The sequence below is a fragment of the Panthera pardus genome, unplaced genomic scaffold (assembly GCF_024362965.1).
Source record: "Panthera pardus isolate Hobbes unplaced genomic scaffold, ASM2436296v1 HiC_scaffold_15, whole genome shotgun sequence".
NCBI classification, from domain to species: Eukaryota; Metazoa; Chordata; class Mammalia; order Carnivora; family Felidae; genus Panthera; species Panthera pardus.
This window is the reverse complement of record NW_026526710.1, coordinates 15,195,380-15,220,569: the sequence shown is the minus strand read 5'-3', so window position 1 is coordinate 15,220,569 and position 25,190 is coordinate 15,195,380. Positions and strand designations below refer to the sequence as shown.

Genomic DNA, 25,190 nt, shown 5'->3' with positions numbered 1-25,190 from the left:
TCCGGGAAGTAAGCCCGGTACCCTCTGCCTTCTCTAGGGGAGTGGTCCAGCCTAGATTGGCCATCACTGTGGGTGTACAGGGGGCACCTTCCTCAGCCCTGGAGATCTCAGACTAGGCCTGGCCCAGACAATACCTGGATTCCCTACTGCTCTCTCTAGATGGACTGAGCCAGTGGTTCCCAATGTGGGCCTCTGATGTCATGGTCTGCTCTCCACAGAAAAACTGGACAAAAAAAAAAAAAAAAAAAAAGGATAAGGCTAAATACCCAGCAGGCTAAATATATTCAAATCTTAAATATCCTTTCTTTTATGAATTAATGACAATAAGTGATCATTTTCTTGTTTATGTCCTTATTTGATAAAATTTTAAAAATTAGCCATTGTGTGTTGTCCCCTGACTCCAATTTTGAAATTTTATTTGTCTGTGAAATCCTAAAGACAAAACTAGAGACCCTAGATATAGAGGTACTTGTTATGGGAGAATATAAATGCGTTTTGTTTTTAAGAGGGCCTGTACTCTCTGTGTGTCCTGTGAAGCCTCTTATCCACTCTCTGTTCTCTTCTTTCCAAGAGCTTCTATTTGGTTTCCCCCCAGTGGTCCATGGGGTTCAGCAGGGCAGAGGCTGGAATACCTTATTCAAGGACACACAGCCAAGAGGTGGTAGGGCTCCTTACCCTTTCTCCTTACTCCTTACCCTTTCTCTGTCTGTCTTACCACATTGCTGTGACCAGGAGTGGTATGATTGAGTCTGTGTGTCTCTAGGTCTCTGTGCAGGATTTTAAAGGCTGCTGCTGACAGCAAAAGGGAGGGGAAAAGAGGCCTTGAATCTTCAAAACCAAGGTCTTTCTTTTAATAATTCAAGTCTTTTCCCTTTTTTAATTAAAAAAATTTTAATGTTTATTTATTTATATTTGAGAGACAGAGAGAGAGAGAGAGGCAGAGAAAGAGGTAGACAGAGAATCCCAGGCAGGCTCTGCACTAGCAAAACTCATGAGCCATGAGATCATGACCTGAGCCGAAATTAAGAGTCAGACGTTCAACCCAGGTGCCCCAAATCCTTTCTCTTTTTAAAAAGGTTTATGGTTGAAATACTTTTACAGGTTATTGTTTTGGACCCTCACAGTAGCCCCACAAGGAGGTTGGGCAGGGTTAATAATCCCATTCTGTGGATGAGAAGGTTGAAGCCCAGGTTGGGAAAATGACTTGCCCAAGACCACACTGCGAGGGTGATTTCTCAGGCATTCACAGGAAGAAACTTGAATTAAGAGTTGAGAGTTTCAGGATGTTTGTTGCTGATGTTTTCCAGCTTTTCATGAAGTGGGAGGGTATGATACCTTCATGATAAAGTACATGAAAGCCATTCCAACTGTGATTTCTGATGGAAACATCACCATCAAGAAAGAATGTTATACACCGAGAGCTGACTCTTTCCACATCTTCCGAGACCCCCTCACTGGAGACCTGCCATGGCCTGGGCTCACCTTTGGGTTGTCCATCCTTGCCCTGTGGTACTGGTGCACAGATCAGGTACCTATGCTGGATGTGTGGAGTGGACGGGGTGTTCCCAGGTCTCTACAGGGACTCCTGTCTGTGGCTTGTGGTAGTGGGTAAGGTAGAACAGGGCTCATGTGGTCTGGGGTCACTGAGCCTTACTGACAAGGAGGTGCCAGGCCAAGGGCCGAGGACATGTAGGAGTGTTGCTAGGAGTAGCCAGAGGGCATTGAGGGGTCTCTGGCCTGCACCCCACTCTCACTGCTTTCTCTGTCAGGTCATTGTGCAACGCTGCCTCTCAGCCAAAAACATGTCTCATGTGAAGGCCGGCTGTGTCATGTGTGGGTACCTGAAGCTGCTGCCTATGTTCCTCATGGTGATGCCGGGAATGATCAGCCGCATCCTGTACACAGGTGATGCCTTTTGCTAGACTCAGCAGCCACTCTCTTCCATTTTCCAGGCTCTGTGTAACTTCTAAAGCCCTGTAACTCTCTTCTCTTTCTTTTCTGCCATCTTCTTTTTTTTCTTGCCACAATTACCAGGCATTATTATTCCCCCTTTAGATAGCAAACAACTTAAGGTCGCAGAGCCTGTGGGGTTGTCTTTCTGGTTCCTTACATTGACAATTACTTTCTTCCCTTTTCCAAATTCTCTGAAGTCATGATACACCTCTAGCTGTAGCTTCTTCCAGCTAATATTTACTAACTTTTTGCTCAGTCTTACTCAGGCCGTGGTGGTGTGTCTTTAATGGCAAAGAACCCTGCCCAGGCTCTAATTGCTTGGTGCTCAGAGCCCTGTTTCTTGGACCATTTCCTTGAAGAGCCCCGAGTCTTGTACTTTGCTATCTAGGGTGATAGAGTCTTTCTTGACCCTTTTGAGGCTTCTCCAGATTTCCATTTGCTTTTTTGGGTCAGCCATAATAGGTCAAAACTGTTTCCTGGAATATGAAATAATGGCAAAAAAGAGAGCACCATGGAGCGAAACTTTGGTAAGCTCTCTCCAAAATGAAGACAGGACAGTCTGGGGGTACTTGCTGCCATTGGCTGTTAATCATGCTCCTAATAGTGATCTCATACTCCTATACTAGCTCACCTGTCATGAGAATAATATTCTTAACTGAATAATTTATGATATAATAGATATAACACACTTAATATTTGAGGCAGTGCTATAATGAATCAGTGCTCTACGGAACAGCAATAAAGGATATACCTATAGTAGGTACATAATAAATGTTTGTTGTTTTAATTCTAAAGAAGTTACTAAAATTTTCCCTAAGCTTCTAAATCATGTCCCCTTCCCTTTCCAGACTACCTCCTGTCTCTCTCCACTCCAGATTTTTCACATCTTAGAAGTACTACCCAACAGCATTCCTAGTGAGGAATTCCCTCAGTCATCTGGTGTTCAATCCTACTTGTAAAAGCTACTTCAAATAAACTTCAAAATTAGGAGCCACAGTTTCATTGTGATTTTCAGGAGAAACAAGACAATAGTTACTGCTAAGCTGTAGAGAGTTCCAGGCTAAAGATTGTGCCCCCTCCCTTCCTACTCTGAGCATTGCTTTGCTTCCCCCTTCCTCTGCCTAAGAACCTTTTTCTCCCCAGTAAGATCTTAGAGACAGTCATACCAGCGGGGCAGGGGCATGGCATAGAAGGGCTCAATTTGGAGCTGCACTCTCTGTGGAACCAATTCAGGACCATGGGCAGGAATGTCTTGTTTGAAGCCTTGTTTTAAGAAAGCGAATCTTGGAAGTATTTCCCCAATGTCTACTTACTGACCTGGCTTTTCATCTTTCTCCAGAAAAAGTTGCCTGCACCGTCCCCTCGGAATGTAAGAAATATTGTGGCACTGAAGTTGGCTGTACCAACATGGCTTACCCGACCTTGGTAGTGGAGCTCATGCCCAATGGTGAGAGTCACCTTGCTGGCAGGGTCTTTCTTTGGAGGCTGATTGGACTTATACTTAGTGTAGATTTCTGCAGCCCTCTGGGGAAAAGCCATTTCTGAGCCTTGGGGCTGAGTAGGACACCTCCCTCTGGGTGTCCTCAGGTTTTGAACATGTCTTCCCTCAGTGGAAGTCAGCTTATGACTTGGTTGAGCTCTATGAGACCTGGCATGTGTCCATCAGTCAATCTTGGAAAAGAGGTGAACTGAAAATGGGCTAGCGAAAATCACGACTTTTCCATGCTATCTAGATGGTCTTTCTAGCTCTCCAACAGACATTAACATGAAAGCTTGAACTAAGTGGAGTTTTTCCTGTGGAATGAATTGATGTTCTAAGAAAAAACCTGGAAAGAAATGCAGAGTGATTTTTAGCTTTAAATGAAGAAGTTGGAGGCAGTAGATGGATGGGCCACCAGGGGGCTTCTCACTACAGAGAAGTGTGTTATACTAAAAGATTGAGTACTTGGAGTCCAGAATAGTTAGAGTTTTGGTGTAGACCTGTAGGACTACTGTTCATGTTTCATGTTAAGAAAAATATATTTCTGGCTCAAGGGATGCAAATCTTGTTAGGTTAGCGGGTTTCAGGAGACCAGAAATTCAAAGGTATTGATCAGGTTTTAGAAGAAACTTAAAAATTTTGTTACTGAGAGGAAACCTAGAGACTATTTAGTCAAACCTTTTCATTTTATAGTTGAGGAAACTGAGGCCTACAGAAGGAAAATGATTTTTTCCAAGGCCACACAACAACTCAGTGTCTGGCTTGCTTAACTCTGCTCAAGGCTGGAATTGAATAATTTTTTTTCAATCACATACTGGATGTATGATTGGGTAAACCATTTGCATTAAAATTATAAAAAAATGGGGGTAATCATTAACTATTCAACTGAGCCAGGCTGCTTATTAATTAAGGTTGCAATTAGAAGAGTCACACGGCTGGCTCTTTTAGAGTTCTGATTTGGATTACATTGGCCTATGTGGGGGGTGTTTATGTTATTTCTTTTCTTTTTTTTAAGGCTAAAAAACTTTTTTTTAAAAAGTAATCTCTACACCCAATGTGCTTGAACTCCCAACCCTGAGATCAAGAGTCACATGTTCCACCAACAGAGACAGCCAGGCACCCCTGTTTATGTTATTTCTTTAGATTGGCAGATCCTTGGTGAGGACTGTAGGTATTTCTGAACACTGTATGTGAGTGAATTGTACATGACAGAAAGATGCATGGCATGCAAGACAACAAAATGCTGTGTGTTTACATGTATCATTGCCATTCCTTCACCTTCAGCTGGAATCTGGCTTCTGTAAACACTGAAATCGACAATGACCTGCCTGTACTAGATTAAATAGATATTTTTCATTCTTTATCTTATTTGACCCCTCAGTAGCATTCAGCATTATTGATCACTCATCTTTCTTATGTTATTCTCTTCTCTTGGATGCCATAATACTATGTTCTCCTATTTGTCTTTTTACCCCTATCCTTTAGGCTGCAACTTTTTGTCTCATTTGAAGATTCAGTCTCCTCCACTTGGCCAGTAAATGTTGTCCCACCAGTCTGTCACTAAATTCTGTCCATTTTGCTGCCTAAATATCTCTTGTATTCATCTATCTCTTTCCAGTGTAGTATCACCCTACACTGATATACCATTATTTCATGCCCGGACCACTGTAAAATTATGTTCAACAAATATTTATTGAGTGAAAAAGAGTTTGATAAGAGTACAAAGGGGAGAGCTCTATCCCAGCTTAACAATTAACTGGTGAAGAAACCCTGAACAAATGGCAGAACTAGGCTTGAAGCCCTACCTACTAACTCCTTGAAAGGGACCTTTGTTTAAATGTTTTTACTTATGTCTTTTGAGAGACACAGAGAGAGAACACGTGTGTGCACATGTGCATGCAAACGGGGGAAGAGCAGAGAGAGAGGGAGAGAGAATCCCAAGCAGACTTCACGCTGTCAGCATGGAGCCTGATGTGAGGCTCCATCCCACAAACTGTAAAATCATGACCTGAGCTGAAATTAAGCATCAGATGCTTAACTGACTGAGCCACCCAGGTGCCCCGAAATGCACTTTTGTTTTACCAACTGAAAAGTGAGGGAATTAGACTAGCGGATCTTTATAACTCCTTCTATAGCTCCAATAGTCTGTGGTCCATGTGGTACAAACTCAGGAAGGACGATTAAAAAATTCCCAACAAATGACAAAATAATTGAAGGAGACAGCCTTTATTTTTCTTCTTGCAAGGCTGTAGATAAAAACAACTATAAAATTATTTATAGATACAAATCTAGAGGAATGATAGAATCATTTCCAAAAAGATCTCAAGAGGCAGGGATGTTGACTCAAATGTAATAAGCTAAAGTTTAATAGAGGTAATATGTCAAGTTCTGTATATTTGGGTCCCCCAAACCCAATTATAAAGAGTATTATAAGAAACTGAGGATCTTTAGTGTGGAGAAGAGAGAGTTCAAGAAGACACGAGTTATCTTTGAATATATGAAAGATGGTAAAGTGGATGAAAGATAAGACCTCTCTGGTTGGGTAGCATAAGGACTGTGTCTAAGGCCACAAAGAGGCAGATAACAGCCTGGTTAGGACTGCCCAAGAGGGAGCAGACTCCCTGTGGGGTAGTAGATCTCCTAATGCTAGAGAGTTTGGGCAGATAGAATGTAGAAGGGATTCTACCAATGGATGATAGGCCTAGGTGACCTCTAAGGTTACTTTTACTTCTAAGACTGTACTCTCTATGATGGGCTCTCAGCATGGCCTGGCCTTCCAACCTAGCAGGGATAACTTTATGCTCTCCTTGGTATGGAAGTAGTAATAGAGATTATAGCCAACCATGCTTGCCATGATTGGGAAAAATTTAAGAACAATCTCTTATTCTGATTTGGGCAAGTGTAGTATTATCCCCATTTAACATATTAGGAGATGAGGCCTAGAGATTGGCATAACTTGCTTGGGGTCAGAGTTGGAAACACACCCTTGTCTTTTTTTTTTGATGACAGTTTTACTGAATTATAATTCACATACCACATAATTAACCACTTAAGGTATACAATTCAGTGGTTTTTTTTTTTTTTTTAATTTTTTTTTTTAACGTTTTTTTTTTATTTTTGGGACAGAGAGAGACAGAGCATGAACGGGGGAGGGGCAGAGAGAGAGGGAGACACAGAATCGGAAACAGGCTCCAGGCTCCGAGCCATCAGCCCAGAGCCTGACGCGGAGCTCGAACTCACGGACCGCGAGATTGTGACCTGGCTGAAGTCGGACGCTCAACCGACTGCGCCACCCAGGCGCCCCGTCAGTGGTTTTTTTAAGTATATTCACAGAGTTGTACAACCATCACCACAATTACAGACAATTTTTATCATCTCCAAAAGAAATCCTGTACCTATTAGCAATCATCCCATATTTCACCCCAAACTCCTTAGCCCTAGGCAATCACTGGTATACTCCCTGTCTCTATGAATTTGCTTACTCTGAGAATTTCATATAAGTGGGATTATACTATAGTTGTCCTTTTTGTCTTGCTTCTGTCACTTAGCATAATGTTTTCAACGTTCATCCATGTCATAGCATGTGTAAATACTTCCTTCCTTTTTATTGATAAATAATATTCCATTGCATGGACATATCACATTTTGTTTATCCATTTATCAGTTGATGGACATTGTACTGTTTCTACTTGGCTATTATAAATAATACCACTGTGAACATTCATGTTCAAGTTTTTATGTGGACATATGTTTTTATTTCTTTTGGGCAGACACCTAGGAGTGAAATTAATGAGTCATATGGTAACTGCATGTTTATTTTGAGAAACTGCAAGATTATTTGCACAGTGGCTATGCCCTTTTACCTTACTGTCAACAATGTATGAAGCTCCTATTTCTTCACATCTCCACCCACACTTGTTATTATCTGTCCTTTTTAAAAATTATTATTACAGCCACCCTAGTGGATACAGAGTAGTATCTTATTGTGGTTTTGATTTGAACTTCCTTGATGTTGAGCATATTTTCATGTGATTATTAGCTACTTGTTTATCTTCTTTGGAGAAATTTCTTTCTTTCTTTTTTTAAATTATAATTTATTGTCAAATTGGCTAACATACAGTATATACAGTGTGCTCTTGGTTTGGGGGGTAGATTCCCATGATTCATCGCTTACATACAACACCCAGTGTTCATCCCAACAAGTGCCCTCCTCAATGCCCATCACCCATCTCCCCCCTCTTTCCCACCCCCTTCCCCAACAACCCTCTGTTTGTTCTCTGTATTTAGGAATCTCTTATGGTTTGCCTCCCTCTCTGTTTGAAACTATTTTTTCCCCTTCCCTTCTCCCATGGTCTTCTGTTAAGTTTCTCAAGTTCCACATATGAGTGAAAACATATGGTATCTGTCTTTCTCTGACTGACTTATTTCACTTTGCATAATACCCTTCAGTTCCATACACATTGCTGCAAATGGCCAGATTTCATTCTTTCTTGTTGCCAAGTAGTATTCCATTGTATATATAAACCACATCTTCTTTATCCATTCAGCAGTTGGTGGACATTTAGGCTCTTTCCATAATTTGGCTATTGTTGAAAGTGCTGTTATAAACATTGGGGTACATGTGTCCCTATGAATCGGCACTCCTGTATCCTTTGGATAAATTCCTAGTAGTGCTATTGCTGGTCATAAGATAGTTCTATTTTTAATTTTTTGAGAAACTCTTTGGAGAAATCTCTATTCAAGTCCTTTGTCCATTTTTAATTGGATTTTTTGTCTTTTTATTATTCAGTTACACATTTTATGCATATATTCTGCATACTAGACTCTTATTAGATATATGAATTGCAATATTTCCTTCTATTCTACGTACTTTTCACTTTCTCAAAAACCTCATTTTTGGAATCCTAGTTTGAATCTTTCTGCCATGCCATGAATTTTTTGAGTAAAAGACCTTATAAAAGTCCTCTTAGATGGAAACACACACACATACCATCATCATTCATTTGCAAACTATTTACCTCATATATATTTTGTCCCTATCTCTTTGTTGATTGCTTTGGGCTAACAATATAAGTTAAAGCCATTGTCCATTCCTTAAAATGTCTAGCCTTTCTGGAGAGATAAATCAAAGAATATGGCATGGTTTCAGAAGGCAGACAAATCTTGAGTCCTCACAATTTCCAAGTACAAAAGAGCTGAGGTACTCTGTGTACCACTCAGAACCTCCTTCTCTTCCAGGACTGCGAGGCCTGATGCTGTCAGTCATGTTGGCTTCTCTCATGAGCTCCCTAACTTCCATCTTCAATAGTGCCAGCACCCTCTTTACCATGGACATCTACACCAAGATCCGAAAACGAGCATCTGAAAAAGAACTCATGATTGCAGGAAGGTAAGTGCAGCTTCTTCTTGTCACCCACCATGAAAGCTTGAATGTACCCACCCCCCGCCTCCCATGCTAGGGAAGATTGGTACATACCTGGGTAGAATGAGAGTAACCTCTGTAGCTAGTTATATTTGCATGTCAGTGGCATTTAATTTTAAATTGAAGATCATCAAACAATGCCTGTTTGGAGTAAGATGTGGCATCAGAAATCATCTAGTCTAACCCTCAGTTTATCAACAAAAAAATGAGGCTCATCTTGCCTAAATCCAGGCAGTCTGGACAGTGGCAGAGCCAGGATTGGAACTCAGACCAACTGAGTCCTTGTCCAAGGCTCATTATCCTTTCCCATGTGACCCCCCTCAGTCCTACACTATAGCTTTTCATATGGGCCATCTCTGAGGCCCAGATGCCTCTGATGCCTTGACCCTTTGCTGCAACATTTTGCTAGACCATTATGAAGGTCAAGTGATAGTATGCTTGAGAACATGCTCTGTAAAGTCTAAAGCACAATACTATGTGTACATTCGTTATTGCCAAATGGGATAATGGACACAATAGGATACTGAAAGCCAGAAGAGTTGGTACATGGGTCGGAGGTGCTCATAATTCATAGAGTGGCTGCTCTGGATAGAGTACTAACCAAAGCTCTGCAATGCCTCTTTGTGGGGCTATGGCAGGTCAACTTCTTCAGATCAGGAGGATCAAGTCTGTGTGATATCAGTCAAGGGAAAGTTTCACAGTGAGTGCAGAAGGGGTATGGGCTGCCACCTCATAGGTCTCATCAGTAAGATTAGGGCAAAGGAAGGAAAGGGAAAATGACAGGCCACTCTCAGGTGATGAAATACCTGGCACCCAGGGGAGATCTGACCAGGCCAGAGTCTACTACTTTGCTTCACAGAAGGCAGCACTATCACCCTGAATGGTTTTTCCCTTAGAAACGACTTCATAATTTTTTTCCTGTTATCTATAAGGCTCAAGATGAACATGGAAAGAGAACCTTTTTTTTGTTTTGTTTTGGGTTGGCCAAAGCAGGGCTGGCCTGCTTGGCTCTGAGATTGTTGGAGCTCACATTTTTGTGTATTCCATGACTGCTGCCCTGGGGCTTATCCTTGCCCTAGACAGGCTTACAGGAAACAATCCCAAACTTTGCTATGGGGACTGTAAGAGCAATCAAGAGCTCAGAGAAGGGAGAGGTAAGCATGGCATGCAGTACTTGAGGAAATCTCCTGGAGGAGGGAGACCTGAACTAAGTCCAAAATGGTGGGTAGTGGGTAAATGGGGGGCAGTGGAAGGACATTCCAGAGGGAGAAATATATGAGTGAAAACACTGCTTTACGAAGGTTAGTTTAAGACTCTTGCCTTAAATTCATGTAAGTAAGGGAAGGGAATCATAGCCCTCTTTCTAATTAAATCAAGAGCACAAGTAAGAGGAGCTTTTAAGGGAATCCTCCAATCTCTTCAAGACTTGAAGTGAAACTCAAGGAGAGGAGAATCGGAAATACTTGGTAGTGTCCATTCCTTTATAAACTCTTTTTGGCTTGTGGTTTTCATTTTATTACAAAGAAGAGGAGGAAAAGGAGAAGGAGGAGAAGAAGAAAATAAAAATTATAGTCTTTACTATTTATTGAGTGGTTACTGTTTGCTAGGTGTTCTACTATAGTTGATCCTTATTCCAAAATAGCAAGGTCAGTCATATTATTCCAAATTCACAAATGGAGAAATTGAGACTCAGAGAGGTTAAGCAAGGTGTCCTTTGTTGCAGAGAGAAAATCATGTGAATCCAGGATTGTCTGGATAAATGTAATCCATACATTTATTCCTATACACTACTGCTTGTCAAAGTGTGATTCTTTTATGCCAGTGGCTGGTTTAGGTTACTATTGAAAGTCAAGTGCATTTCAGTTATTCATAGGCACAGATGACTTTCCCAAGGAGGCAGCATAGAGAGGAAAAAAGCCTCAAGAATGAATTTGCTAATTATTTTTCCTTGCCATGATCATATTACACACACACACACACACACACACACACACACATACACACACCATGTATATATGATATATAATAAATGAAATTACATATACACATATATAAATATATACATTTATCTATCTATCTCCCTATATATCTGTGTATACACACACACACACACCTGATACATAGAGATATATATTTATTCACACAGAGCCATTTATTGACATTCTGTTGTGGGGGCTTTGATTTCAGGTTGTTCATCTTGGTGCTGACTGGCATCAGCATTGCCTGGGTGCCCATTGTGCAGTCAGCGCAAAGTGGGCAGCTCTTTGATTACATCCAGTCCATTACCAGTTACTTGGGACCGCCCATTGCAGCTGTCTTCCTGCTTGCTATTTTCTGCAAGAGAGTCAATGAACAGGTAGGTATCATTTATGCATGCCCCGAAAAACCACTCTGACACAGAAATTCCCACCCAGATCGATATATTCTCTGTGAGAGGGATTCTATTTCCCACAGATCTCAAGCAGGAAGATGTGCTGCTGAGGGTTTGTATGGGAAAGGCTTCAGGGACTCTCCTAGGTTCACATTCTTTTGGACTCCCACTCCTCCTTGCTGCAGCTTCCAAACTCATTCCCAACTAATGATGTACATTTTCCATGTAATCTTGGTGATTTTGACCTGACAACATGACACTCCCTAGGAAGTTTGTAGCCCCTGGGTAAGCAGCTCAGGAGCAAGTCTTAACATAGGCTACCTTCAGTGGTTCTTCAGTGAGCTTGGCTTTCCAGCTGGTAACTCTCAGGGCCCAGTGAAGGATGAAGTCCTGGTGCTCAAGCAGTTTATATGCAAAATAGCATAAGGTAGATAGTAATTGAGGGATAAAATATGGCATAGAACATAAGAAAGGATTCTCAGGCTATATCAACATGAACTGAAACTGAGAGGGAAGAGAGGGCATTCAAAGCAGAGAGAACAGCACCTTCCTGAGGCTCAGAGGTGGAAGTGCAAAGGTAAGGGTGAGGGTCAGGGGCTTGAAAGGAATCTCACCTGGCTTGAGAGAAAGTTTGTATGTATGGATAATGGAAGACATGCTAGAAAGACAGGTTAGAGTTAAATTAGGAATGGCTCCTTTGAGGACCCAAATAAATTCACAAATGAAAGAGGAGAGATCACAACCAACACCATAGAAATACAAGCAGTTATAAGAGAATATTATGAAAAATTATATGCCAGCAAACTGGGCAATCTGGAAAAAATGGACAAATTCCTAGAAACATACAAACTACCAAAACTGAAACAGGAAGAAATAGAAAATTGAACAGACCCATAACCAGCAAAGAAATGAATCAGTAATTAAAAGTCTCCAACAAACAAAAGTCTAGGGTCAGATGGCTTCCTAAGGGAATTTGACCAGACATTTAAGGAAGAGTTAATACCTATTCTTCTCAAACTGTTCCAAAAAAAAAAAAAATAGAAATGGAAGGAAAACCTCCAGACTTATTCTATGAGGCCAACATCACCTTGATTCCAAAGCCAGGCAAAGTCCCACTAAAATGGAAAATTATAGGCCAATATCCCTGATGAACATGGATGCAAAAATTCTTAACAGGATACTAGCAAATCGAATCCAAAAGTACATTATTCACCATGATCAAGTGGGATTTATTCTTGGGCTGCAGGGGTGGTTCAATATTTGCAAATCAGTCAACATGATATACCATATTAATAAAACAAAGGGTAAGAACCATATGATCCTCTCAATAGATGCAGAAAAGGATTTGACAAAACTTAAAATTATTGATAAAACCCTCAACAAAGTAGGGATAGATGGAACATACCTCAACATCATTAGGGCCATATATGAAAGACCCACAGCTAATATAATCCTCAATGGGGGAAAACTGAGAGCTTTTCCTTTATGATCAGGAACCAGAGAGGGATGCCCACTCTCACTATTACTATTTAACAGTGTTGGAAGTCCTAGCTTCAGCAATCAGACAACAAAAAGAAATAAAAGATATCCAAATTGGTAAGGAAGAAGTCAAACTTTCACTATTTGCAAATGACATGATACTCTATGTAGAAAATTGTAAAGACCCCACCAAAAAATTGCTAGAACTAATACATGAATTCAGAAAAATCACAAGATATAGCATCAATGTACAGAAATCTGTTGAATTTCTATACACCAATAATGAAGCAGCAGAAAATAGAAATCAATAAATCAATCCCATTTACAACTGCACCACAAACAGTAAGATACCTAGGAATAAACCTAACCAAAGAGGTAAAAGATCTGTACTCTGAAAACTATAGAACACTTATGAAAGAAATTGAAGAAGACACACACCAAAAAAATGGGAAAAAATTCCATGCTCATGCACTGGAAGAACAAATGTTAAAATGTTTAAACTACCCAAATAAATCTACATATTCAATACAATACCTATCAAAATGCCACCAGCATTTTTCACAGAGCTAGAACAAACAATCCTAAAATTTGTATGGAACCACAATAGCCAAAGTAATGTTGAAAAAGAAGATCAATGCTGGAGGCGTCACAATTCTGGACTTCAAGCTATATTACAGATCTGTAGTCATCAAGACAGTATGGTACTGGCACAAAAACAGACACACAGATCAATGGAACAAAACAGAAAACCCATAAATGGACCCACAACTATATGGTAAACTAATCTCTGAAAAGCAGGAAAGAATATGCAATGGGAAAAAGACAGTCCTTTCAACAAATGGTTTTGGGAAAACTGGACAGCAACATGGAGAATGAACATGGACCGCTTTCTTGAACCATACACAAAAATAAATTCAAAATGGATGAAAGACCTAAATGTGAAACAGGAAGCCATCAAAATCCTACAGGAGAAAAAAGCAGCAACCTCTTTGACCTCGGCTGCAGCAACTTCTTACTAGACATGTTGCCAGAGACAAGGGAAATGAAAGCAAAAATGAACTACTGGGACTTCATCAAGATAAAAAGCTTATGCACAAAACTGAAGGTAGCCTGTGGAATGGGAGAAGATATTTGCAAATGACATATCTGATAAAGAGTTAGTATCCAAAATCTATAAAGAACTTATCAGACTCAACACTCAAAAACCAAACAACCCAGTTAAGAAAAGGGGCAAAAGACATGAATAGTCACTTTTCCAAAGAAGACATCCAGATAGCTAACAGACACATGAAAAGATGCTCAACATCATACATCATCAGGAAATACAAAAAACCATGATGAGATTCTACTGCACACCTGTCAGAATGGCTAAAATTAACAACACAAGAAACAACAGTTGTTGGTGAGGATGTGGAGAAATGGGAATGTTGATGGGAATGAAACTAGTTGCAAACACTCTAGAAAACAGTATGGAGGTTCCTCAAAAAGCCCAACATAGAAATTCCCTGAGACTCAGCAATTACATTACTAGGTATTTACCCAAAGGATACAAAAATACAGATATGAAGGAGTACATGTAACCAAATGTTTATAACAGCATTATCAACAATATCCAAACTATAAAAAGAGCAGAGCCCAGGTGTCCATTGACTGATGAATATATATATATGTATATATATATATATATATATATATATATACATATATATACATGTGTATATATATATATATGTATATATATATAGTATATATACACACACAATGAAATATTAGTTAGCTATAAAAAATAGTGAAATCTTGCCATTTGTAACAATGTGGATGGAGCTAGAGTGTATTATGCTAAATGAAATAAGTCAATCAGATAAAGACAAATACCATATAATTTCATTCATGTGGAATTTAGGAAACAAAACAGATGAACATATGGGAAGGAAAAAAAGAGGGAAGCAAACCATAACAGATGCTTAATGATAGAGAACAAACTGAGGGTTGATGGAGGCAGGTAAGTGGGGATGGGCTAGGTGATGAGTATTAAGGAGGGCACTTGTTATGAGCACTGGGTGTTGTATGTAAGTGATGAATCACTGAATTCTATTCCTGAAACCAATATTATACTATATGTTAACTAACTAGAATTTAAATAAAAATTTGGGGGGTGCTTGGGTGGCTCAGTTGGTTAAACATTCAATTCTTGGTTTCAGTTCAGGTCATGATCTCATAATTTGAGCCCTGTGTCAGGCTCTGTGCTGGACAGCATGGAGCCTGCTTGGGATTCGCTCTCTCTCTCTCTCTCTCTCTCTCTGCCCCTTCCCTGCTCAAACACGCACACACACACACACACACACTCTCTCTCTCTTTCTCTCTCTCTCTCTCTGTCTCTCTTTCTCTCTCTCTCAAAGAAAAAAAAAAAAAGAAAGAACAACCTTTAAATAAAAGTTTTTGGGGAAAAAAGGAATGGCTCCTTTGAAAGCCAGGCTAAAGAGTTTGGATTTTCAGTGGAGTGCTGTCACAGGTTTTGAACCATGAAAAGGATGTCTTTGGATATGTCTTCTGACTGAAGTGTTGCTCAGCTCTCTCTGTATCAAACCACCTACATGTCTGAGGAAGGCTGGGATGGAATGGGGTGTTGACTATGTAGCTTATTGTCTGAAGCAGTATAAATGATGATATATTTTTGGTTAGAGATAAATTCTTTCTCCCAATAGGACAGAAACAAATACCTCACTGGAGTGACCCAGATATGAAGTATAAAATTACCACATGTGCCTCTCTTCCTTCAACATTTGCCATTAGGAACATAGTCCAGATTTGCTGGTATCACAAAACTGCATGCACAGATAAACACCCTTGAAAAATAAGAAAAAAACCTGCAAGTTATGACAGGTTAGAAAAATGGGTACAATCTTAGGATATATTTCAATAGATATTGGCAGAAGCTGAGAGATTTCTAAAATGTAAGTTAGTAAAGTATGGCTAAAAGCCCAGTTGGGTATTGCCACGAACCAAAAACAGATTCAATTCAACAAAGGACTGGGGCATTCAAAAAATAAGGTTAAGAATTGGGATACAGTGTAATGGTTCTCAACTGGGGGTGATTTTGCCCTTTCCCCAGGGGATATTTGGCGATGTCTGGCAAATAGTTTTGATTGCTATGATTTGGGTGGATTGCTATGATTTGGGTTGCTGTCTAGTGAGTGGAGGCCAGGGATGCCGCTAAACTTTCTACAGTGCACAAGACAGCTTCTCCCATGCTCACCTCCCACCCCCAAAAGAATTTTCAAGCCCAAATGTCACAGTGCTGAGGGTGAAAAACCCTTGCCTAGAGTCTCTGGAGAGTAACATGTAGAGACTGCAAAGTGATTCTCAGGACAGGTCAGAGATTGTGTTTGATGAGGGTGACTCTAAATCTTGAGGAAAATGTCAAAGATTTCCCAGATTTTTCAAGGGCCTCTTGCAAATAAGACTAAAAGAACAGGAACAGGCTAATTGCCAAGAGAGAAGGAAAGCTCTAGAGCAGATTTTATCAATATTATTTATACAAACTAAAGTAAAAACATATTTTTTTGAATGAATAAGTGTATGGGGGGTTAATGGGGAATGTCTTTTTCTTTTTCCTTATCATCTATCTATCTATCTATCTATCTGATACTTCCAGATGCCAGACATAGAAATAGGCACTAGCAACACAAAGGGAATAAGTTCTGTTTCCTTCTCTGGGCAACTTCTCAGTTCAGATGGGGAGAAAGAGAAGTAAGTGAATGAATGATTCCATAGCAGTGGGATCAGTGTTGGCATGGAGGTGTGCCTACAGTGCAGTCACAGCAAGGAGGATGGGCCTGCCCAATTCTGTCTTGGGAGGGCGAGAGGGGACATTTAAGTGAGAACAAGGTTACTAGGAAGGGAAGAGCCTATGCTTTCCCAGATATAATGACCTGTGCAAAGACCCAGGACATAAATACTCATGACATGATAATGCAGAACATCTGGGATATAAAGTGCAGGGGTACCTGTGGCTAGCAGAGTTCAAGAATCAACCTTTGACATGAAGGCTCTTTCTTCCCACCCTTCTATGAATTCACTCTACTTTGTCACTGCTCCTTTTAAAATGTGGGTGTCTAGATTCAGACCTGGTTCTCTAGGTGAGGACTGACCAAAAAAAGGGGGAGTGGGTAGAGGGAAGGAAGGAAGGTAAGAGAGAAGGAAGGAAGGAAGGGTGGAAAGGGTTAAAAAAAAACCCTGAGAAATTGTCCCCCAATAATTCTAGTCTCTTAAAGTTTTCCATATTTCTAATATGAAAACCCAAAGCTTAATGTAAAAACACATAGTATAGTTTTATGTTCTCAAATTAAAAACAGTGACTTTGGATCTTAAAAGAGGTTAATGAAGAAAGTAGTATTTATATCTTGATGGAAACATTCCTTTCTCTTCCATCTCCAAAAGACCCAATTTTTTTTTTCAGTGTATTCAAGGAATACATATTACTTCACAAGTAATTACGTTGCATCTGAACATGGCTAAATCTGGAAGCTGATGGTGGTAGTAGCTACAGGGAGAGAGATTCAAATTACTTTTAAAATTAAAGGGAATTTTTGGAATTAAATCTTTGGATTGACATTCAACACCAGTTATTAGACACTGTACCCCATTATATTATGAATCCTCATTTTAAGACCCAGGTAAAATCACATCACTGAAACATGATAAACACACCTGCTGAAAGGCTTAGGCCTGACATCACACTCCTAGCCGTATTCTGAACTCCAGTGTTCTGGCTTCAGATGGCCTGAAGATATCATTTGTTTCATTTTTGTTCCTTTGCCTCTGTCCCCCTAGGAATGCCCAGCTGTTTTGTGTGTTCGGTATTGGTTAACCCAGGGTTTTCTTTCACAGGGAGCCTTTTGGGGACTGATCATAGGATTTCTGATTGGGGTGTCCCGTATGGTGGCTGAATTTTCCTATGGAACTGGGAGCTGCATGAAGCCCAGCAACTGTCCCAAAATTATCTGTGGTGTGCACTACCTGTATTTTGCCATCATCCTTTTTGTCATTTCTATCATCGTCATTGTGGTTGTGTCTCTCTTCACCAAACCCATTCCAGATGTACATGTGAGTATCCATTTTGGGGAGGTGTCCTGCCCTTGTTTCATGTTCATGCTGCAACACCCACCTTGGTTGCCCTTTGCTCAATTAGACATTTGCACTCATATGACTAAAATAGCCCATGCTTGCAATTTGTTTTACGTAGAAAGACACAGAACAGAAAACATGGTGTGCCAGCAAAGCAGTATCAAGCATGTGTCTTTGGCAGAAGTTTTCATAGTAGTTCAAATTTCAGTTGAAAGGGTATTCTCTGGATCCTTTACCCTGAGTGACAGCACAACACAAGGGCATGAGATCACATGGGTGAGCACAGGGGCTACCCTGGCTGAGATGCTCATATCTCAAATAGGAACTTAGATTTTTTCTAATAGTCCCATGGCATGACTTCCAGGGGTCCCAGCAAGGGATATACTTAGTTACAAAAATCACCACACTCAGGGAAATTTGAAGTATGATATTCCCTTAATTTTTTCCAATTAAGCTTCCAAACAATTACCCGTATAGTTTGAGAAATTTCAAACAATATCAAAGTCCAATTGATTCAAGACTCCAAAAATAGTAAATACTCTCCTTTAACTCTAGATGTCACCCTTGGTTTAAGATTTATTCACAGCCCTCCCAATGCAGATGAAGATTTCCCATTATGGGTCATTTTTACCATAAGCAGTATAGTCTGGTATCTCAGTACAGCTGACATTTTACCTTTTTAAGGTTTCTTAGGAACAGAGCTAGAGAGTTAGCCAAGGTCATTTTTGCCCATAGAGAAAGAGAATGTGACTTTTTAGTCACAGGGACTTATGGAATCCCTAAGAGACCTTCAACCTCATTATGAATTTTTCAAAGCTGTGACCAGTCTTGATGTAAAACAAAGACTGCTTTTATAGCAGAGGAACCGCCATTATGTTTTTTTGCTGAATCTGTCAACTGGCTTTCTTTGTGTTGTTTTTAATGCTTCCTGATGTCTCAGTGTTTGCAAGTATTGCAGCCCAAGCACATTTAGCTCCATGATTCCTCTTGAAGTAGAGAAAGGAAGGTAGTCACCAAAAGAGGTCATGGGTAGAATGAACACATTAAATTGATTTTCAGACTTCTACGAGTTTCTGGTTTCATGTCCATAGAAGCTGTGTCTCCAGCTCTACTCTATTCTAATATGGCTCATAATTCTACAGATTATGTCCTTATAAGGTAACAAACACATAGTATAAAACTCTACTCTTATACTGTTGGTCTAGACAAATAAGTGTAAAGGAACAATTTGGTTATCATAGGTGAGAAGAGTTCATTCATTCAACAAAAATTTCTTTATTCAAGGCAGTCTCTTAGTCTCTGAATATAATATCACACAATGTGAATTCATGTGTATAATTCACATCGAAGTATCCATATTTAGAAATAATGTTGTAGATGGAACTGTTAATCTATGTTTTTGTTGGTACTGAGAGACTACGATACCTCTTTTTTTGTTGTTGTTTTCATTTTTTATTGAGTTTCATTGAGCAAACACTGGCAAAGTGAATGTCTCACTGGGAGTGCCTCCAATGCCCACTGTATTCTAGAGCAATGGCTAGCTATCCACTGACACCTTTCAGGAAGTGATGTACCTTTTCCTTTCTTGAGCACATATCTTTGTTCTCCAACTTCTTGACCCAAGACACTATTTGGATCTTTCTGCTAACCTGTTTTGCTTTCTCCATAGCTCTATCGTCTGTGTTGGAGCCTGCGCAACAGCAAAGAGGAACGTATTGACTTGGATGCAGGAGAGGAGGACATCCAAGAAACCCCAGAGGAGACCATTGAAATAGGTGATTTGTGATTCAGAACCTAGTTCCAAGCCCTAAAAAGTTACTCCTCCAATAGCAAGGCCACTGTACTGAAGCATTTATGAAATGTCTTCATCAAAGCTCAGATCTCTCTTCTGGAAGGGAGTAGGGAGTGAGGTGGGGAATGAGATGGAATGGATGGGAAATTCACTCTGAGGCCTGGTCAAGGGGAAGAGAGAGGTGCAGAACAATCCCAGCCTCATTATGTCTCATAGTTCACAGTGTGAACTATGTAAGTATGGGTTGGGTATTTGCCACCCTGACTTGATTTGGGGCATGGCCAAGGACAAGGGAAGAATCAGAGCTTGTGAACTGAAAGCAGTTGGAACCTAAGCTATGGTTAGTTCTAGTGACATCAGGAAGATGGGTGAGAGGCTCTTGGGGTCTTATGTCTCATCAGCTTACCACATCAGATTTAGAAAATCAAATTTCCCTGAAGTCCAGTAAGATAATGCATAGTCAGTGTTTAGAGACTTATCCTGATCATGGGGAAATGCTTTCCTCAGCTTATATATCGGAGCTTTTTCTCCCTACTTGGGAGTGGTGCACACATTTAGGATGGTTGTGGAGATGTATGGTATGTAGAGGTGTGGGAGTGCAAGATCATATGTGCTTTATCTGGTGCTGGACTGGAAGTCACATCACTCCATCTGAAGGGGAGCACAGATGCAGCAGAATAAGTTCTGAATATGGCCATCAGAAATATATAACCCTAGCTCTGGAAAGGGCTCTAGATATCATTTGGTCTTATGGCCTTATTTTATGGACATGTGAATTGAGAGTCAGGAAGGAAGTGGCTTTGCCTATTATCCCAGCTCTGATACAATCTTCTCTTGGTCTCTAAAGACCTTTTAGTTTTGAAACCTGTGATTCTGCATGTACTGGAAAGAATCTAGAGCCACAAGCAGTTGACCATGTTGTTGAAAAAGGTAGACATTTTCTGCTTCCTTGGAGCAGGGAGACATGGACATGCTACCTGCTTCTCCCACTTCCAAAAATGTCTCCACACTGAGTAAGAATATCATAGATTTAAAAGGGACATGGATGAGAAGTCTTTTGCATGTTTTAATGTAGAAGAAGAGGTTAGTTATGTACCAGAGGGCAAATTTAAGACTGATGAGTGGAATCTTATTTTATTTTATTTTTATTTTTATTTTTTATATGATTATCCAGTTGCCCTAGCACCATTTTATTTTTATTTTTTATTTTAATCCCAGTGTGGTTAGCATACAGTGTTACATTAGTTTCATGTGTATAATATAGTGATTTAACAATTCTATACTTTATTCAGTGCTCCTTAAGGTAAGTGTGCTCTTAATCCCCTTCACCTAATTTATTATCACCCCACCTCTCCTCTGGTAACCATCAGTGTATTCTATATAGATAAGAGTCTTTTTTTGTCTGTTTGTTTTGTTGCTTAAATTCCACATATGAGTGAAATCATATGGTATTTGTCTTTCTCTGACTGACTTATTCACTTAGAAGTACCTCTAGGTCCATCCCTGTTGTTGCAAATGGCAAGATTTTATTCTTTTTTATGGCTAAGTAATATTCTATTGTATCTATATACCACATCTTCTTTATCCATTCATCTATTGATGGACACTTGGGCTACTTCAATAAATTAGCTATTGTAAGTAATGCTGCAATAAACATAAGGGTCATATATCTTTATGAATTAGTGTTTTCTTTCTTAAAATTTTTAAATGTTTATTTATTTTTGAGAGATAGAGAGAGACAGAGTGTGTGTAGGGGAGGGGCAGAGAAAGAGGGAGACACAGAATCCAAAGCAGGCTCCAGGCTCTGAGCTATCAGCACAGAGCCTAATGTAAGGCCTGAGCCCATGACACATGAGCTGAAGTTGGATGCCTAGCTGACTGAGCTACCCAGGTACCCCTATGAATTAGTGTTTTCATATTTTGGGGTAGATACCCAGTAGTGTGATTACTGTATCATATGGTAATTTGATTTTTAATTTTTTGAGGAGCCTCTGTACTGTTTTTCACAGTGGCTGCACCAGTTTGCATTCCCACCAACCGTGCACAAGAGTTCCTTTTTTTCCACATCTTCACCAATGCTATTTGTTTCTCGTGTTTTTGATTTTAGCCACTGTTACAAGTGTTAAGTAGTCATTGTAGTTTTGATATGCATTTCCCTGACGACGAATGATATTGAACATCTTCTCATGTCTGTTGGCCATCTGGATGTCTTCTTTGGAGAAATGTCTGTTCATGTCTTCTGTCTGTTTTTAAATTGGATTATTTGGGTTTTTTTTTTTTTGTGTTCAGTTGTATAAATTTTTAATATATTCTGGATACTAACCCTTTATCAGATATGTCATTTGCAAATATCTTCTCCCATTCCATAGGTTGCCTTTTAGTTTCATTGATTGTTTCCTTTGCTGTGCAGAAGTTTTTATTTTGATGAAGTCTCAATAGTTTATTTTTGCTTTTGTTTTCCTTGTCTCAGGAGATGTAATCTAGAAAAATATTGGTATGGCTGATGTCAGAAAAATGACTGCCTGTACTTTCCTAGGATTTTTATAGTTTCAGGTCTCACAGTTAGGTCCTTAATCCGTTTTGAGTTTATTTTTGTATATGGTGTAAGAAAGTAATCTAGTTTCATTCTTTTGCTCAGTTTTCCCAACACCATTTTTTGAAGAGACTCTTTCCCATTGCATATTCTTGTATTTTTGTGTCAATACCATGTTTTGATTACTACAGCTTTGTAGTATATCTTAAAATATGGGGTTGTGATGCTTCAGTTTTATTCTTTTTCAAAATTGCTTTGGCTATTTGAGGTCTTTTGTGGTTCCATACAAATTTTAAGATTATTTTTTCTAGTTCTGTGAAACATGCTGTTGGTATTTTTGATAGGGATTTGATTAAATCTGTGGGTTGCTTTAGGTAGTATGGATGAGTTTAGACTATCTTTACATTTCTTTGTGTTGTCTTCAATTTCTTTCATCAATGTTTTATAGTTTTCAGAGTACAGGTCTTTCACCTCCTTGGTTAGGTTTATTCCTAAGTATTTTATTACTTTTGGTGAAATTGAAATGTTTTCTTGATTTCTCTTTTTGCTACTTCATTATTAGTGTATAGAAATGCAATGGATTTCTGTGTATTGATTTTACATCCCACAACTTTACTGAATTCATTTATCAGTTCTAGTAGTTTTTTGGTGAAGTCTTTTAGGGTTTTCTGTATATAGTACCATGTAATCTGTGAATAGTAAAAGTTTTACTTCTTCCTTACCAATTTGGATGCCTTTTTAATCTTTTCATGATCTAATTTCTGTGACTAGGACTTCCTGTACCATGTTGAATAAAAGTGGTGAGAGTGGACATCCTGTCTTGTTCCTGACCTTAGGGGGAAAGGTCTCAGTTTTTCCCCACTGAGTGTGATGTCCACTGTGGGGGTTTTTCATATATGGGTTTTATTCTGTTGAGGTATGTTCCCTCTAAACCTACTTTATTGAGGTTTTTTTGTTGTTGTTTTTTGTTTTTTTTTAATTCAAGAATGGATGCTGTACTTTGTCAAATGCTTTTTCTGTATCTATTGATATATTGAAATGATCATATGGTTTTTGTGTTTTCTCCTATTGATATGATATATTATGTTGATTGATTTTTGAATAATGAACCACCCTTGCACCCCAGGAATAAATCCCACTTGATTGTGTTGAATGCTTTTTTTCATGTATTGTTGGATTTGGTTTGCTAATATTTTGTTGAGGATTTTTGCATCTATGTTCATCAGGGATATTGCCCTGTAGTTCTCTTTTTTTTTTGTATTTTTTAAAATGTTTTTGGTGTCAGGATGAGTGGTCTCATTGAATGAGTTTGGAAGCTTTCCTTCCTCTTTTATATATTTGGGAATAGTTTGAGAAGAATAGGTATTAACTCTTTAAATGTTTGGTAGAATTCATCTGTGAAGAAATATGTTCCTCAACTTTTGTTTGTTGGCAGTTTTTTTCTTTTTTCTTTTTTTTTAATTTTATTTTTTCTTTTTAAATTTTACATCCAAATTAGTTAGCATATAGTGCAACAATGATTTCAGGAGTAGATTCCTTAGTGCCCCTTACCCATTTTGCCCATCCCCCCTCCCACAACCCCTCCAGTAACCTTCAGTTTGTTCTCCATATTTATGAGTCTCTTCTGTTTTGTCCCCCTCCCTGTTTTTATATTATTTTTGTTTCCCTTCCCTTATGTTCATCTGTTTTGTCTCTTAAAGTCCTCATATGAGTGAAGTCATATGATTTTTGTCTTTCTCTGACTAATTTCACTTAGCATAATACCCTCCAGTTCCATCCACGTAGTTGCAAATGGCAAGATTTCATTCTTTTTGATTGCCAACTAATACTCCATTGTATATATATATATGCCACATCTTCTTTATCCATTCATTCATCGTTGGACATTTGGGCTCTTTCCATACTTTGGCCATTGTTGATAGTGCTTCTATAAACATGGGGGTGCATGTGTCCCTTTGAAACAGCACCCCTGTATCCTGTGGATAAATGCCTAGTAGTGCAGTTGCTGGGTTGTAGGGTAGTTCTATTTTTAGTTTTTTGAGGAACCCTCATACTGTTTTCCAGAGTGGCTACACCAGCTTGCATTCCCAGGGAGGTTTTTTTTTTTTTTTTATTACTAATTCAGTTTCATTACTGGTCATTGGTCTGTTCAAATTTTCTATTTCTCCTTGATTCAGTTTTGGAAGTTTATATGTTTCTAGGAATTTATCCATTTCTTGTAGGTTGTTCAATTTGCTGGCATAGATTTTTTCATAATATTCTTTTATAATTCTTTGTATTTCTGTGGTGTTGGTTGTTATTTTTCCTCTTTTATTTCTGATTTTCCTTACTTGAGTCTTCTCTCTAACTCTCTCCCTCTTTTTGATGAGTCTGGCTAAAGGTATATCAAGTTTGTTGGTCTTTTCAACAAACCTCATTTCAACAAACCTGGCTCCTGTTTCATTGATCTGTTCCACTGTGTGTGTGTGTGTGTGTGTGTGTGTGTGTGTGTGTGTGTGTTTAGTATTTATTTTGTTTGTTTCTTCTCTAATCATTATTTTTCCTTCCTTCTGCTGGTTTTGGGTTTTGTTTGTTCTTTTTCTAGTTCCTTTAGGTGCATGGTTAGGTTGTTTATTTGAGATTTTTCTTGCTTCTTGAGGTAGGACTATATTGCTATATAATTCCATCTTAGAACAACTGTTGCTACATCACAAAGCTTTTGGACCATTGTATTTTTTGTTTGTTTGTTTCTTTGTCTCCATTTATTTTTTGATTTCCTCCTTGATTTCTTGGTTGACCCACTCATTGTTTAGTAGCATGTTATTTAACCTCCATGTATTTGTGTTTTATCTAGATTTTTTCTTATGGTTGATTTCCAATTTCATAGCATTGTGTTTAAAAAGATGCAGAATATGACTTGGATATTTTTGAATTTGTTGAGGCTTGTTTTGTGGCTTAATATGTGAATCTATTCTGTAGAATGTTCACTTGTACTTGAGAAGAATGTGTATTCTGTTGTTTTAGGATGAATGTTTTGAATATATCTGTTAGGTC

At 39.0% G+C, this 25,190-nt stretch overlaps 1 protein-coding gene across 1 annotated transcript in view; it reads left to right on the top strand.

Annotated features, from left to right (window-relative positions):
• Window positions 1-25,190, top strand: part of SLC5A1 (solute carrier family 5 member 1) — a 72,988-nt gene that overhangs the window by 40,422 nt on the left and 7,376 nt on the right. The window contains exons 8-14 of the mRNA XM_053902155.1: window positions 1,308-1,528; window positions 1,770-1,905; window positions 3,293-3,400; window positions 8,672-8,822; window positions 11,043-11,211; window positions 17,596-17,811; window positions 19,502-19,607. Of these exons, the coding sequence (XP_053758130.1) occupies window positions 1,308-1,528; window positions 1,770-1,905; window positions 3,293-3,400; window positions 8,672-8,822; window positions 11,043-11,211; window positions 17,596-17,811; window positions 19,502-19,607 (1,107 nt within the window). The remainder of the gene's footprint in view (window positions 1-1,307; window positions 1,529-1,769; window positions 1,906-3,292; window positions 3,401-8,671; window positions 8,823-11,042; window positions 11,212-17,595; window positions 17,812-19,501; window positions 19,608-25,190) is intronic.